We start from the raw sequence: 15886 nt of genomic DNA, 5'->3' as shown, positions 1-15886 counted from the left end.
TACAAGAAGAAGATTCGAGAGATGACCAATGCTTGGAGGCAAACTCATCGGATGAAACGATTTACTGTGGGAGCAATGACGACCCCCGAGTATCATGGATGGCGAAGTAAGAGGATTAATGATAACATCCCCGGACCAAGAGAAGATTGCGTTCGATCCATAGAGGAACATTTGCAAGTAGTTCCATCAGAATTAGAGATCATCAAACAGGACTTTGAAAAACGAAGTTTAGAATTGGAAAAGAAGATAGAGCAGCTAGAAGAGGAAAAGATGCGTTTAGGACTAGATGTCGATATCCACAAGTTGGAAGCTGAAAAGTTGAGGAAAGGGAAGAACAAGGCTGAAGAGGATTTAGATAGTTTAAAAACAGATTATAAGAAGCTGCGTTTGTCACTGAGAACTGCGGGTTTAGGTAAAACATCAGAGCAATGGCGACAGGAGATCAAGGAAGAAAAGGCCAAAGCTGTTCAGTGGGAAAAGAAATTTCAAGATGCCCAATCTCGAGAAAGTGCTTTGGAGGAAAATTTGTTAGAATGCCGAAATGAAGAAGCAAGATTAAAAGCCCATATAGCTGAGTTGGAAAGGTCGCTTAATTTGTGTCGTAGTCGTAATTCTATGATCGAGCTGAGAGCAAGTTTGAGCAAGATTGAAGAATTGAAGGAAAAGATAGAAGAACTTGAAGATGCATTACAAAATTCTGAATTACGAGCAGAACTTCTTGAAAGACGTAATGAACAGTACCAAGAGCAGCTCCATCATCTTCAAATTCAGATTAGAGATAGAGATTGCGTTATGGTAAGCCGTGACTCAAGTGCGGAAGTGGTCGACCATCCGCAAACCTTAGCGGTTCGGTGATATCTGAGTTTGAAATATGAGTCGAGTCAAGTCGGGGTCGAGAGTTAGCTTGGCTCCTTAAGAGGGTTAAGGCTTTGAGCATAAAGGCAAAGCCGTATATGTAATCCACTTTATGTAAAGAAATTTGTTTTCTAGTCAAGTTCTTCTAATGAAATTGAATTAGAATCAATGCCTTTCCTTTGCATTCATTCATCTGCATTGCATTTTTATCATATGCATTAAAGTTTCAAAAAATAATAATAATAATAAAGAGCTCTAATTAATGACAGTTACCCTGGAAATCAACGAAGATCTATCAACTAGATATCATTACGGTAATCGCCGGAAAACCAAAGAAATGGATCAAAGACTAGAGAAATTAGAGCAATTACAAGAACAGATGCAAGCTCAGATGCAAGAAAAACTAGCCAAACTGCAGTAAGATATGGAAGCATCCCAAAGAGAATTATTGAATCAATTAAAACTGTTAAAGGCTGGGGGGCACGATAAGGGGAAAAGCCCCGCGGTAAATTCTGGGGATGATCACGAAGACCCTACCTACCCTCCAGGTTTCGCCCCAACTAATGTCCAGACGCAACCAGGGGTGTACCCACAGAGGGTACCTGTCACCATTAGATCCCAATACCAAGTTGGTGCCCCAGCATCGATGAACTTCCCAACAGGCTCGGGTTCTAATCCCGGGGATAATCCTATTAATCCTGTGGTTCTGGATCTTGACGATGCAGCAGAAATAGAGAAGACAAGAGTAGACCTGCCAAAACAATTAGAAGATCGTTGTAAATGGTTAGAAGAGAAGTTTCAAGCCATGGAAAATACCGATTACCATCGAGGAATGGACGCTAAAGATTTGAGCCTGGTACCTGATCTGGTGCTCCCTCCTAAATTTAAAATGCCGGAGTTTGAGAAGTACAACAGGACCAGTTGCCCCGAAGCCCATATCACTATGTTCTGTAGGAGAATGACCGGATACATCAATAATGACCCATTGTTGATTCATTACTTCCAGGACAGTTTGATCGGGTCAGCGGCTAGATGGTACAACCAATTAAGTCGGGCCAACATTCATTCATGGAAAGATTTGCCGCAAGCCTTTATGAAGCAGTATAGACACGTGATGGATATAGCACCCGATCGAATTTTATTGCAAAACATGGAAAAGAAGCCTAATGAGAGTTTCCGGCAATATGCTCAGATATGGAGGGAAGTGGCTGCACAAGTTCAACCACCACTTTTAGAGAAAGAGATAACTATGCTTTTTATCAATACTCTAAAGGCTCCATTTTTCAGCCACATGTTAGGCAGTGCCACTAAAAGCTTTTCAGACATAGTGATGTCTGGAGAAATGATAGAGAATGCCATAAGATGCGGCAAGATAGAAGCAGGAGAAAGTACTAAAAGGTCAGCTCCAAGGAAGAAGGAGCACGAGATAAACAATACAAGCATGTTTAACAAGGACCATTCTAAAACAATTACGGTGGGACAAGCCAGAGCAGTAACCGCTAATCGGCAAGGTTCTTCGAAACAGGAATCTAATCCAAGGCCAAATATAGAGAGACTTCAATTCACACCCATCCCAGTGACGTATAGGGAATTGTACCAGAACTTATTCGATGCACATGTGGCATCTCCATATTACCTGAAACCAATGCAACCCCCATACCCTAAGTGGTATGACACAAACGCCCAATACGAGTATCACGCGGGGACCAAGGGGCATTTGATTGAAAACTGCACTGCATTCAAGAAGTTAGTTGAAAAACTTATCAATTTGGGGATCGTAAAGATTGGTGACTCATCAGGACCAAATGTAGCAGAGAATCCGTTGTCCAATCATGACAATAAAGGGGTGAATGCGATAATTGAGTATGGAGGAAGGAGAGTCAAAGCCAACATAACAGAGATAAAGACCCCCCTTGAATGGGTTTGGAAACAAATGATGAAAAGAGGTCTCATCAAGCAAGGTTCAATAGAAAGGCCTGAAGGAGCAAGGAAGTTTTGTGTGTTCCATGCAGAAGAAAGCCATGACATCCAAGAATGCACCGAGTTCAGAATCATAGTGCAAAACTTAATGGATAACAAAGAGTTGGAGTTTTATGAAGAGATTAAGGGATTAGAAAAAGGAGAGGTTTATGCTGCAGAAGAAGGATCTACGGGGAAAGCCCAAAAGGCTAATCACCCGGTGGTGATTATTGCAAAACCAATGAGCAGAGAATCTGGAATACAAATAGCACCAAAGGTCATAATCCAAAAACTTGTATCCTTTCCCTACAAGGATAGCAAAAAGGTTCCTTGGAATTACGACTGCAATGTAACAATCCCAGGAGAAGAGAGCTTGGTAAATGCTTCAGGAGAAGATGAAGGATTCTATACACGAAGTGGAAAATGCTATGATCCGGAAAACGCAAGAGTGGAATCTGGAAAAGGAAAAGCCTTAGCGGTTGAATTGGGAAAAGCAAAAGCAGACAAAATTGAGACGCGTGTCAATCAATGATGAATCGAAAATGAGGCTAAAGAATTTCTAAAATTCTTAAAACATAGCGAAGTACTGACATGGTAGAACAATTACATAAGCAACCATTTCGTATCTCTTGCTTGAATTACTTCTAAGTTCAGAGGTACATCGTAATGCGTTGATTAAGGTGCTAAATGAAACTTATGTCACTAGCGATATCTCAGTGAATAAGTTGGACCGTTTGGTTAACAATATCAGTGCTGACAATTTCATTTTCTTTAATGATGATGAAATACCGCCGGGGGAAGAGGAGCCACCAAAGCATTACATATCACTGCTCGCTGCGGGGAGTATACGTTAACGGAAGTGCTAATTGATAATGGATCAGCCTTGAATGTTTTACCCCTATCTACCTTAAATAGGTTACCGGTGGATAGTTCCCACATGAAATCATGCCAGAATATAGTGAGAGCATTTGATGGTACCGAAAGGAAGGTGATGGGAAGAATAGAAATACCCCTCTTGATTGGCCCGAATACATACGAAGTGGATTTCTTAGTGATGGACATCAAGCCTTCGTATAATTGCTTGCTGGGGAGACCATGGATTCATTCAGCAGAGGCGGTGCCTTCATCATTGCACCAGAAGTTGAAATTAGTGACAGAAGGCCGGTTAATTACGATCGACGCTGAGGAAGACATCATTGCATCGGTAACCAGTGACGCACCATATTTGGGAACAGATGATGAAGCGATCGAATGTTCCTTTCGATCCTTAGAATTCGTAAATGTGACCTCTGTTATTGAGGGAAAGAGGATCCCAATGCCCTGTGTGTCTAGAGCCACGAAGATGGGATTACAAATGACAATTGGGAAAGGAGCTGTGCCTGGAAGAGGACTGGGAAGATGCCTTCAAGGAAGAATAGAGGTACCAGTGGTGAATAACAAACAGGACCGCTTTGGTTTAGGATTTAAACCAAATGCTAAGCAAAGAAGGAAAGAGTTAGAGAAAATACAAGAGAGGAGGAATGCGCGTTTAAACGGAGAAGAAGTTGATTGGGAACCTATGGCTTTCCCCCACATATCTAGGACCTTCGTATCGGGAGGAACCATGTATTCTGGACTGAGGACTCCGAGAAGGAAGACCACAGAGGAAATGTTAGGAAACCTGAACATCAATGCCATATTTGAAGAGGAATCTGAAGAAGGAAGTACCCCAGGCATCTATCTCTTTGAACCTGGGAGTGTTTTAAACAATTGGACTGTAGAAGAAATGCCTGAAGTTTTTAGAGCTTTTCCAGAGTAATATTCAAAACATACTAATTGTTCTAAGCCTAGAGAAAATGAAAACCTTTTGTGAACTGAAATAGGCTTATATTTGAACATTGTGACTTCAATGAAATATATCTTCGCGTTTTCTTTTTGAGTATATATTCTTTTAAAATTCTTTTCATTCTTTCGTATGAATAGTCATCTTGAATGCTTATATTCCAAATCATTCTTTCATTCATGGCCATACTAAATAAGAATCCTTAAATTCATACATTCCCTGTACATTCTTTGATACTTATAACAGGTTCCAAGATATCGATGACATGAGTGACTCTACTATGAACTTAGAGAACCCTTTTGAATGAGACATGTGTTTAGAGGAATCTCAAGATTTTGAAGATAACATAGATTGCAACCTGTCTCCGGACTTGTTGAGGATGGTAGAGCAGGAAGGGAAACAAATCTTACCTCACGAAGAGACGATAGAGATGGTGATCCTGGAAGAAGGAAAGGTGGTGAAGATTGGCACATGCAGAGCTGAAGAAGTAAAACAAGACCTCATTGAATTGCTTCGAGAGTTCAAAGATGTCTTCGCATGGTCGTATCAGGACATGCCTGGCTTAAATACGGATATTGTAGTTCACCATCTTCCTATAAAAGAATATTACAAGCCGGTTCAGCAAAAATTACGAAGAATGAGGCCTGATGTTGTATTGAAAATAAAGGAGGAGGTGCAAAAGCAATTCGATGCTGGATTCCTGCAAGTGGTTAAATATTCTGAGTGGGTAGCCAATATTGTACCTGTCCCTAAGAAAGATGGGAAGGTACGAATGTGTGTAGATTATAGAGATTTAAATAAGGCTAGCCCAAAAGATAACTTTCTCTTGCCGCATATCGACGCCTTGGTAGACAACACGGCAGGGAATTCACTATTTTCTTTTATGGATGGTTTCTCTGGATATAACCAAATTAAGATACACCCCGAAGATATGAATAAAACTACATTCATAACCTTATGGGGGACTTTTTGTTATAAAGTGATGCCATTTGGGTTGAAAAATGCAGGGGCAACGTATCAGAGGGCCATGGTAACACTGTTCCATGATATGATGCACAAGGAGTTAGAAGTCTATGTTGATGACATGATTGCAAAATCTAAAACAGAAAAGGAACATGTGCAGGTCCTTAAAAAATTATTTATGAGGTTGAGAAAATTTCAGCTAAAACTAAATCCAACAAAATGCACATTTGGGGTCAGATCAAGAAAATTGCTTGGGTTCATGATCAGTGAGAGGGGAATTGAGATTGACCCTGACAAAGTAAGAGCAATACAAGAATTACCCTCACCGCGTACTCAAAAGGAGGTTCGAGGTTTTCTAGGAAGGCTGAACTATATCGCTCGGTTCATCTCACAGCTAACCGAGAAATGCGACCCCATATTTCGCCTCCTCAAGAAACATAATCCAGGTGTATGGGATGAGGAATGTCAAAAAAAATTTTGAAAAAGTCAAACATTACTTATCCAACGCCCCAGTGCTGATACCACCCTGCTAAGACAAACTGCTCATACTATATTTGGCAGTATTTGAAAATTCCATGGGATGCGTGCTTGGTCAACATGATGAATCAGGACGAAAGGAAAAAGCAATCTACTATCTCAGTAAGAAGTTCACCGAATGCGAAGCAAGATATTCGCCAATTGAGAAATTATGTTGTACCTTAATCTGGACAACTCGGAGACTGAGACAGTACATGTTGTACCATACGACCTGGTTAATCTCCAAATTAGACCCTCTGAAGTACTTGATGGAGTCAACCGCTCTGAATGGAAGAATGGCCCGATGGCAAATTCTTCTATCTGAATTTGACATAGTTTATGTGAACCAGAAGGCGGTCAAAGGGAGCGCAATAGCGGAATTCCTAGCAAGTAGAGCTCTGGAAGATTATGAGCCATTGAACTTCGATTTCCCAAATGAGGATTTGATGTATGTTGCAACTGTAGAAAGAGATTTCCAAGAAGGTGGTCCTTGGAAGTTGAGTTTTGACGGAGCTTCAAATGCTATAGGCAACGGAATTGGGGCAGTACTCGTATCTCCTAGTGGAGATTATTATCCTTTCACTAGCAAATTGGACTTTGATTGCACAAATAACATAGCTGAGTATGAAGCTTGCGTTATGGGCATCCGGGCAGCCATAGAGCGGAAAATTAAAGTGCTAGAGGTATACGGAGACTCTGCATTAGTAATTTACCAGCTCAAAGGGGAATGGGAAACAAGAGACCCGAAGTTAGTCCGCTATCGAAAATTGGTTCTAAAATTGATTGAGGAATTCGATAGTGTTACCTTTAGCTATCTCCCACGAGATGAGAACCAAATGGCAGATGCTTTGGCCACTTTAGCCTCCATGTTTAAAGTGAACAAATTAGAGGATATGAAGCATATCCAGATCAGCATCTATGAGGCTCCAGCCCATTGTTGCAACATTGACAATGAAGAGGAAAAGGATGATCACCCTTGGTACCATGACATATTGTGATATGTGAAAAGTCGTGAGTACCTTGACCATGCGACGGAAAATGATAAGAAGACATTAAGGAGGTTAGCCATTGACTATGTCCTAGATGGGGAAATTTTGTATAAAAAGGGAAAGGATCAAGTACTGTTGAGGTGTGTGGATGCTGTCGAGGCAAAGGAAATTTTGGAAGAAGTGCATGAAGGTATCTGCGGAACGCATGCCAATGGCTTCACGATGGCTAGACAAATTATGAGATTTGGGTACTATTGGTCTACCATGGATGGGGATTGCATTAATTATGCCAAAAGGTGCCATAAATGTCAAATTTATAGTGACAAAATGCACGCACCACATTCACCCCTTCATGTTATGGTTTCTCCATGGCCTTTCTCCATGTGGGGAATGGATGTTATCGGGCCAATATCTCCAAAAGCTTCTAATGGGCATCGTTTTATCTTTGTGGTTATTGATTACTTCACTAAATGGGTGGAGGCTGCTTCGTATGCAAATGTCACGAAGTCGGCAGTTAGCAAGTTTCTGAAAAAAGAGATCATATGTCGATACGGGATGCCTGAAAGGATCATATCTAATAATGCGCTGAACTTAAACAACAACTTAATAGCAGAAGTTTGTACTCAGTTCAAGATCAGACACCACAATTCGTCACCGTACCGTCCAAAAATTAATGGTGCCGTGGAAGCAGCTAACAAAAACATCAAGAAAATTGTAGGAAAAATGACTGAAACCTACAAAGACTGGCACGAGAAATTACCTTTTGCTCTCCTGGCATATCGTATTGTTTGGGACCTCTCTTTGGGCAACACCGTTTTCTTTAGTCTATGGGATGGAAGCAGTTTTACCCATAAAAGTTGAAATTCCTTCCCTCCGAGTATTAGCTGAACTAAAGTTGGATGATGCTGAATGGATTCAATCTCGATATGACCAGCTAAACTTGGTAGAAGAAAAGAGGTTAAAAGCTATTCGTCATGGTCAGATGTATCAGAAACGAATGATGCGAGCCTATAACAAAAAAGTTCACCCCAGAGAATTTTACGAGGGGGACCTGGTTTTGAAAAAGATTCTTCCTCTACAAAAGAATTTTAGAGGAAAATGGATGCCAAATTGGGAAGGTCCTTATGTGGTAAAAAAGGCCTTTTCAGGAGGAGCTTTAATCCTGAGCGAGATGAATGGTAAAAGCCTGCCAAATCCTATAAATTCAGACTTAGTCAAGAAATATTCCACTTAAAAGAAAGGGGCATTTAAAAAAAAGGAGAGGCCAAGGTGAAAACCCGTAAAGGGCGCATTGAGACCAAAGGGGATTGGAGTTGAAAACCTGAAAAAGGCGGCTCAAATTTTGAAGAAACGTGAGGTGAACGGAACAGCTCAAATTTTGATCAGGATCTGAGGCATGTGGTGGTCTTACTATACCTGAATCACAAGAAGAAATAGGTGACATCTTGGGGTATCGACAGAATACTGTAGATTCCCTAAACACATATTAAATCTTGGCAGCTTATGTAGGGAAGCTCGTGCAGCGATATCTGGGGCACCTGTTGTCATCTTTTATTTTGAATCTTGGCAAATTTGTTGTCTTGATTAATGTATTCATTTCAAGCTTTGCTCCCCAATAAAATTTCATTTTGTCTATTGCCTTATTTCATTTTTATCTTAGCAAAATTTGCTATCTTGATTAACCCATTCGTTTCGAGGTTTGTTCTCAATAACATTTGTTTGTTCGTTATGATAATCTTTTTCGAAAAAAACATTTAGAATAACTATTAATGAACTGAATGTTCAAGCAAATGGAGTTTTGCATATTACTCTAGAAATTTCTAAATAATGAAGGAACTCAAAGCAGATCATTGTTTAGAGCACACCAAATTCAAAGTGCCTTCAAGGGAAAAGTCTAAGTCAGGACTATCCTTTCAAACTTTGTTGTCCAAACAATGATTGAACAAAATGAGGAGATGTCATGCTGGTGACAAGACTTCAATGATTACCGAATGATAAGAAGAGGTTCTTCGGAAAAGGAAATTTTGCAATTATGCATAAACTTTTAGTACGACGCCCTAGAAATGGTGTAAGTAGCCAAGGAAATTCAGATCCTGTAACTCCTAATTTACAGTAGGAGGAGGATGGTTTTCAATTTAATGTCCCAAATTACGATGGGCTTAACCTTGAAAATCACAATGAGTTGAACTTTAAAGAATACAGTGGGGGCAATCCGACCAAGTAAGAGATGAACATTACCAACCGGACAAGATAGCATTCGGGCGCGTTGGCAATAAGGACTTATTGAGCAAGGAGCAATAACAACTCAAACATTGAAAGATCATTTTGCATTCATGCATATACATTTAGCCAGGGTATTTTGATTCATTTTTATCATAATCACTAGGCATAAATAGGTTCATAGAGGTCATGTTCCCCAAAGAACAGATCAATGAAGATGGCAGGTCTTGCTTTCCTGAGTTGACAGAAGCAGATCGAAGTAACCATAGATTACAATTTAAAAGATCGAAACCACAACGGCGAATCTTACTTCTAGGCGATGCAGCGGAACAGATTGAAGCTACAACGGCGAGTCTCACTTCCCCATTGCAATTTAAAATATCGAAGCCACAACGGCGAATCTTACTTTCGTGCAATGCAATGAATGATTGAAGCTACAACATGAGTCTCACTTCCCAATTGCAATTTAAAAGATCGAAGCCACAACGGCGAATCTTACTTTCAGGCGATGCAGCGAAACAGATTGAAGCTACAACGGCGAATCTCACTTCCCCATTGCAATAGATCGAAGCCACAACGGCGAATCTTACTTCCAGGCGATGCAGCAGAATAGATTGAAGCTACAACAGCGAGTCTCACTTCCCTGACATTGCAATTAAAAGATTGAAGCCATAACGGCGAATCTCATTTCCTTGCGGTGTAGTGGAACAGATTGAAGCTACGATGGCGAATCTCGCTTCCCCAACATTGCAGTCAAATAGATTGAAGCTACAACAGCGAATCTCACATCATTGGCGATACAGTGGAACAGATTGAAGCTACAACGGCGAACCTTGTTTTCCCGGCATTGCAGCTAGAAGATTGAAGCCGCAACGGCGAATCTTATTTCCTCAACGGGACCAGGTAAAAATTGGTCTTTCTTAGTCTTTGCTCTGTTATCGTTACATGACAACGAGCAAAGAGGGGCAGCTGTACAAGCCCAATTTTTAAAAACCCGGGCCCAATTACAATACAAAACCTGAATAGCCCAACAACCCAAATTTAGCCCCTAACAGACCTAACCCAGCAAAACCAAGCCCAAATTTACCCATTTACACCCAAACCCGAAGCCCAATAGCCAGGCCCAATTTCCCTAAAAAATATCTAACTAGGGTTTCATTTTCTGAAACCCTAGATGCCACCAGCTACCCACCCTGCCTCTGACCAACGCCGCAAGCCACCAACTGCTGCACCGCACCTACTGCCGACTGCTTCAAACGCCTGCAAAGAGGAAAGAAGGGACAATCATAGCAACGGAAATGATGACACAATCGGTTATAAAAACCCAACAATATGTAATTTTAAGGGGGTTTTTTTGAACAACAAAAAAACAGTTAATAAAAGAAACAAGCAGATTAAAAGCAAGGTTGATTACAGTGTATCTACTCTTTTTATTTTCTGTTTTGCGTTTCTTGTTATTTTATTTCATTTTATTTTTTTTTCCTTTACAAATCTTTAAACAAAATAAAAGGGGAAACGGAGAAAGAAACCTTAGCTGAATCGCTCCGCCAGTGTCGTCGCCGGAGTCCTCCTTTGGGTCACCAAAATCGGACGAGGAAGGCGACGATTTGTTTTTTCGCGACCAAAGCATGAAGGCTTGGTCTTCGTCGGTCCCACGAAGCGGGCTTTAAAAAACCCGATGCTTGGGCTTCCGACCACCGCTCACGGCGGGATCGATGGTGGCCCTTTGGCCGAACCGAGACCAAAAAGGGGGGTGGCTGAGTCCTTTTTTTTTTCTTTTTTTTTGTTTCTCTGAATTTTTTTGTTAAAGAGGCTGAAAGAATGAAATTTTAGAAGAAAAAATTGTTTTAAATGGACAGAACGAAATGACGTCATTTTGTCTGAGTGTTTTAGCGCCAAAACGGCACCGTTTTACACAACCCACGGTCGACCCGACCCATTACCAGGAGGATCCGCGTGTTTTCAATAGAAGGGCTAATTGCACTTTTAGCCCTTCCACTTTTTGATGATTTTGCAATCAGTTTTTTTTATATTTTTAAATTTACCCCGTTAGTTTATTTTGGATTTCAATTTAGCCCTCCATGAAACTACGTCATTTTAAAGGAGAAGGACAAATTGCCTTTTTAGTCCCTCCATGTCTCGCGCGTGTCCAGGATAGTCCCTCCCCTTTAATTTATTTGCGATTTGTCCCCAAATGTTATTTTTTGTGTTCAATTTAGCCCTCTGTTTATATCTTGATTATTTTATTATTAAAACTAATAAGTTATTATTATTATGATTATTATTATTATTATTATTATCTATGTCTTGTTAATTTCAAATTTTACTATATATATATATATATATATATATATATATATATATATATGTGCATACATACATATTTATAATATATATATGTACATAACCTTTTTATTTTATATAGATATAAATACTTATATGATATATATACTTTACACTTCATATATATATACGCATATGCATATATTTCTCAATTTATACCTATATATACATACTTATGTTTTTTATGCTTTATAATTTATATATATATACATAGATATGCATATTTGTTTTTTATATATGTATATACGTTCATATAATTTATAATTTATAATTTAAATATATAGATGCACATACATAAATATTTCATTTTATAATTAAATATTGTTATCGTTGTTTTATTTGATATTTATTTATTCATTTATTGAAGTGTTCATCATTTTTATGAAATGCTTTAGATTTTTATTCATTTATTATTTCATGTATTTTTGATTTGTTTATTATGTATTTTATTTGTTGCTCATCTTAGTTGTGCTTGTATTATTTTACTTACATTATCATCATTATTCTATTACACCCATTTTTTTATTTAGATTTCAAAAAAAAAAGAAATTTTAAAAATAAGTAATATTCGGTATTTTAGATCTTCGAGAGAATCGAGCCCTAACGCATTGGGTTCCGATTTTCTTTGTTGGACCTAAATAATCGAGATTACTTTTTTTAAAATGAATAAAAGCTCATTATCGAGAATTCAATATGTCGTGTCCTAACGCATTGGATGTGACACGTTGCTTTTCTCGGGATGAGGATTTTCTTAAAAATAACAAAGGCAATATTCAATGTTTGGAAAGTTGAGACATTGTGCCTTAACATATTGGGCTGCAATTTTCTCATCTGACTTGGACAATTGAATACCCCTTTTAAATTTTATCATATGAGTTTTTTTTTTTAGACAAGCAACTTTTTATATAAGTCTCTTAAAACAAAATATCGTATTTTAAATCTCTTTAAAATTTTCAATTCTCGACATTAAGACATTAAGTAATCAACTAGGTACCAATTTTGGGCGTATCGAGGGTGCTAATCCTTCCTCGTGCGTAACCGACTCCCGAACCCGTTTTTCTGAATTTCGTGGACCAAACTTGTTGTTTTAATAAAATCAAACCATTTATTAAAAACAACCACTTTTCGAGGTGATCCAATCACACCTCATAAAAAAGGATTGGTGGCGACTCCCATTTTTTTTCGTTTTCATCAAAACCCAAGTCGACCCCGTTTTTCATCCAAAAAATGGTGTCAACAAGTTCAAAGATGGGGGTTTAGGCAAAAATTCAAGGGAAAGGATTAGAACTCGAAACCTCGCACACACTATTCACATCTCTCAACCACTGAACCAAATTAATTCGCTTGATAAAATTTTCACAATCTTAACTCAAAAATCAGGGCATGACCAATCTTAGTGTCACAAACTCAATTTCTTCTAACCCGACTTTTGGGATGTGACAAATTGAACAAATGTGTAATGGTTGATGACTAAATTTAATGTTATACCTTATATATAAACACCAAATTTTTATGAAGAGGTTGTTTTGCTCACTTATCTAATGTACAAAGGTTAATAATATCAATAAAAATATTAATAAAAACAATTAATAATATCAATAAAAATAATTAAATATTAAATATTATTGTAGTAGCACAATTTTGTCTGGCCCAACCCAAACTAAACCAAACCAAATAAATAAATAAACCAGAAAATTAATAAAAGTCCAAAAAGAGTCCATTTACAAAATACATGCCCAAATACAAAAAAAAAGAAGAAGCCCTAAAGCCCAAATACCCAATAGCCCAAAACTTAAACAAAAAAAGAAAACCCTAGAACCCTAAACTCCCTCCAGCCGTTACCTCTACCACACAAGCAAGTGCGCCACCCGAGGCCTGCCCTCTTTTCACCAAAATGGTAAAAAACGTGACTCCCCATCATGGTTGATCGAAGAGCTTCTCGCCACCATCATGCGAAAGTGCCTGCAAAAACAAAAGAGAAAGAAGCAGAAACAACAACAGCAACAGAGAAAAGAAAAATACAAAAATGTAATTGATTTGGCTATGAAAGCCTAACAAACACACTGTAATTTTTTCATTTCACGAAAAAATTCAGCAGAGAATCAAAAAATAAAAAAAGGTGTTCTTTTTATTTTCAATATGTTATTCTTTTTTTCTATTTTTATTTTCTTTTTTATAAAAAAACATAAAAAATAAAAACAATATTTAAAAAAAAACTTACCATGCCATTACTACTCCCATCTTTGTTGGCGGCGACTCTCTGCCGATTCGAGGGGTCTCCGAACCCATTGGGGTTCGTCGATGGCTTCATCGGAGAAAAGAAACTGATGGGTTCCTTGAGTTTTTTAGGAATTTCGGTAAAGTTTTAGGGGTATTTAGTCTTGGATTTGGGTAAAGAAAATCGAAAGGATCAAAATAGGGTGTTTTGGGTATTTTTCGACCACTAGAGGCGGCGGTCACCGTCGCCGATGACTGGTAGTCGCGGCAGCCCTTGAGATCGAAGAGAGAGAGAGTTGAGAGAAAGAAAAAAAAAGGTGGTTTTTTTAAAACAGAGAAGAGGAATGAATTTTTTTTAGTTTTTTAATTTATATAGGGACACTATACGACATCGTTTTGGGGCGTAGCTTAAAATGCCCAAAAAGGCGTCGTTTTGGCGCTTAGCCCGACAACCCGACCCAAACTCCTTTAGATTCTCGTGTTTTTAAAGGAATGGGTTTTTTTTCCATTTTGGCCCTTCCGCTTTTTAGCATGTTTTTAAATTAGTCATGAGCATTTTTATTTTATTTCATTTTTACCCCGTTATTTTAATTCCTTTGCGATTTGGTCCTTTGACCCAAGGGAATAACACAGATTGGATTAATTTCTCTTTGAGCCCCAAAATTTTATATTCCATTTTAATTTAATCCTTTGTATTATGTTTCCTTGTAATTTAGGCGCTAAATTTTGTTATATTTTCAATTTAGTCATTTACTTCCTTTTTCTTATTTATTTCGCAATTTATGCTTTAAGTTCATTTAAATTTCAATTTAATCCTCATTTATTTAATTACGCCTCTTTATTTACTGTTTTTATTATTTTATCCCTAAAATTTTATTATGGTTTCAATTTAATCTTTTATTTAATCTTTCCCTTTTTATTTATTTAATTTTTAGTATTTTTAATTCATTATTTATATTTTGTCCTTTAATTTACATAACTTGCATTTTATCCTTAAGTTTCTTAATCATCTCATTTTAGATCTTTATTTTTTTTTAATGTTGAAGTTATTGTTAAATGATTATTTTGGTAATTAATAATTTATTTTGTCATCACTAATATTACACAACTATGATCATAGCATAATCATAATTTTTATTACTTTACCATTTTTTGTCATTACTAATGTTCCACTTATTATTTTACTATTATTTCCATTATTAAATAGTATTATTAATCGGCTAAAAATTATTCCAACTACCACTTGTTATTATTTTGTTATCATTTTTTGACTACGTAAGCTATTCTATACTATTTTTGCCATTTCCATATTATGCAGCATGTTTAAATATTCGTTTATTTTTGTACCAACACTTGACTAAATTTGAATAATCAAATAACGAGAATCCTTATTTTCGAGGATTTGAGATTTGTGCCCTAACTTACGGGACATGATACTTTTCTCGATTGACTCGAAATAAGAAGGCTCTTTCCATAAAATTCAATTTAGTTTGCAATCATGCAAGAAGGGGATCGTATCTTAAATTTTCTTTGAATTTTCAATTATCGACACTAAGACATCAAGTAATCAATTAGGTACCAATCTTCGGCGTTATGAGGGTGTTAACCCTTCCTTACATGTAACCGACTCCCAAACCCATTTCCTGATTTTTATAGACTGAAAATTACAAACCCATTTCCTGATTTTTATAGACTGAAAATTATCGTTCTAATAAATCTAACATTTTATTAAAATGACCAAGTTTTGAGGTGATCCAATCGCATCTAAATAAAAAGGATTAGTGGCGACTCCATTTTCGTTTTTAAAATAAAAGTCGATTTCCAAAAAGATTTCAACAATTATATTTTGATAAAAATATTAAAAATGATGACATATCATGTAAGGTGGAGTATTGCTTATTAGTATCTTCAAATTGGGATATTAGGCTAAATTGTACTTTTATGAAAGTTGTGTTTTAGTACATATATTTTCATTTGATTAGTTTTAGTTTTTGTATTTTTT

The 15886-nt window shown here is 37.4% G+C and overlaps 1 protein-coding gene across 1 annotated transcript; it reads left to right on the top strand.

Annotated features, from left to right (window-relative positions):
* The first annotated feature begins 1279 nt into the window (after positions 1–1279).
* LOC128035503 (uncharacterized) lies at positions 1280–3346 on the top strand. The gene has a single exon (XM_052625263.1). The coding sequence runs from the start codon at positions 1280–1282 to the stop codon at positions 3344–3346; it is 2067 nt and encodes a 688-aa protein (XP_052481223.1).
* The last annotated feature ends 12540 nt before the right edge of the window (positions 3347–15886 follow it).

The sequence above is a fragment of the Gossypium raimondii genome, chromosome 12 (genome assembly GCF_025698545.1).
Source record: "Gossypium raimondii isolate GPD5lz chromosome 12, ASM2569854v1, whole genome shotgun sequence".
Taxonomy (NCBI): domain Eukaryota; kingdom Viridiplantae; phylum Streptophyta; class Magnoliopsida; order Malvales; family Malvaceae; genus Gossypium; species Gossypium raimondii.
Note: the sequence above shows the minus strand (reverse complement) of the source record. Positions and strands in the feature narration are given on the sequence as shown.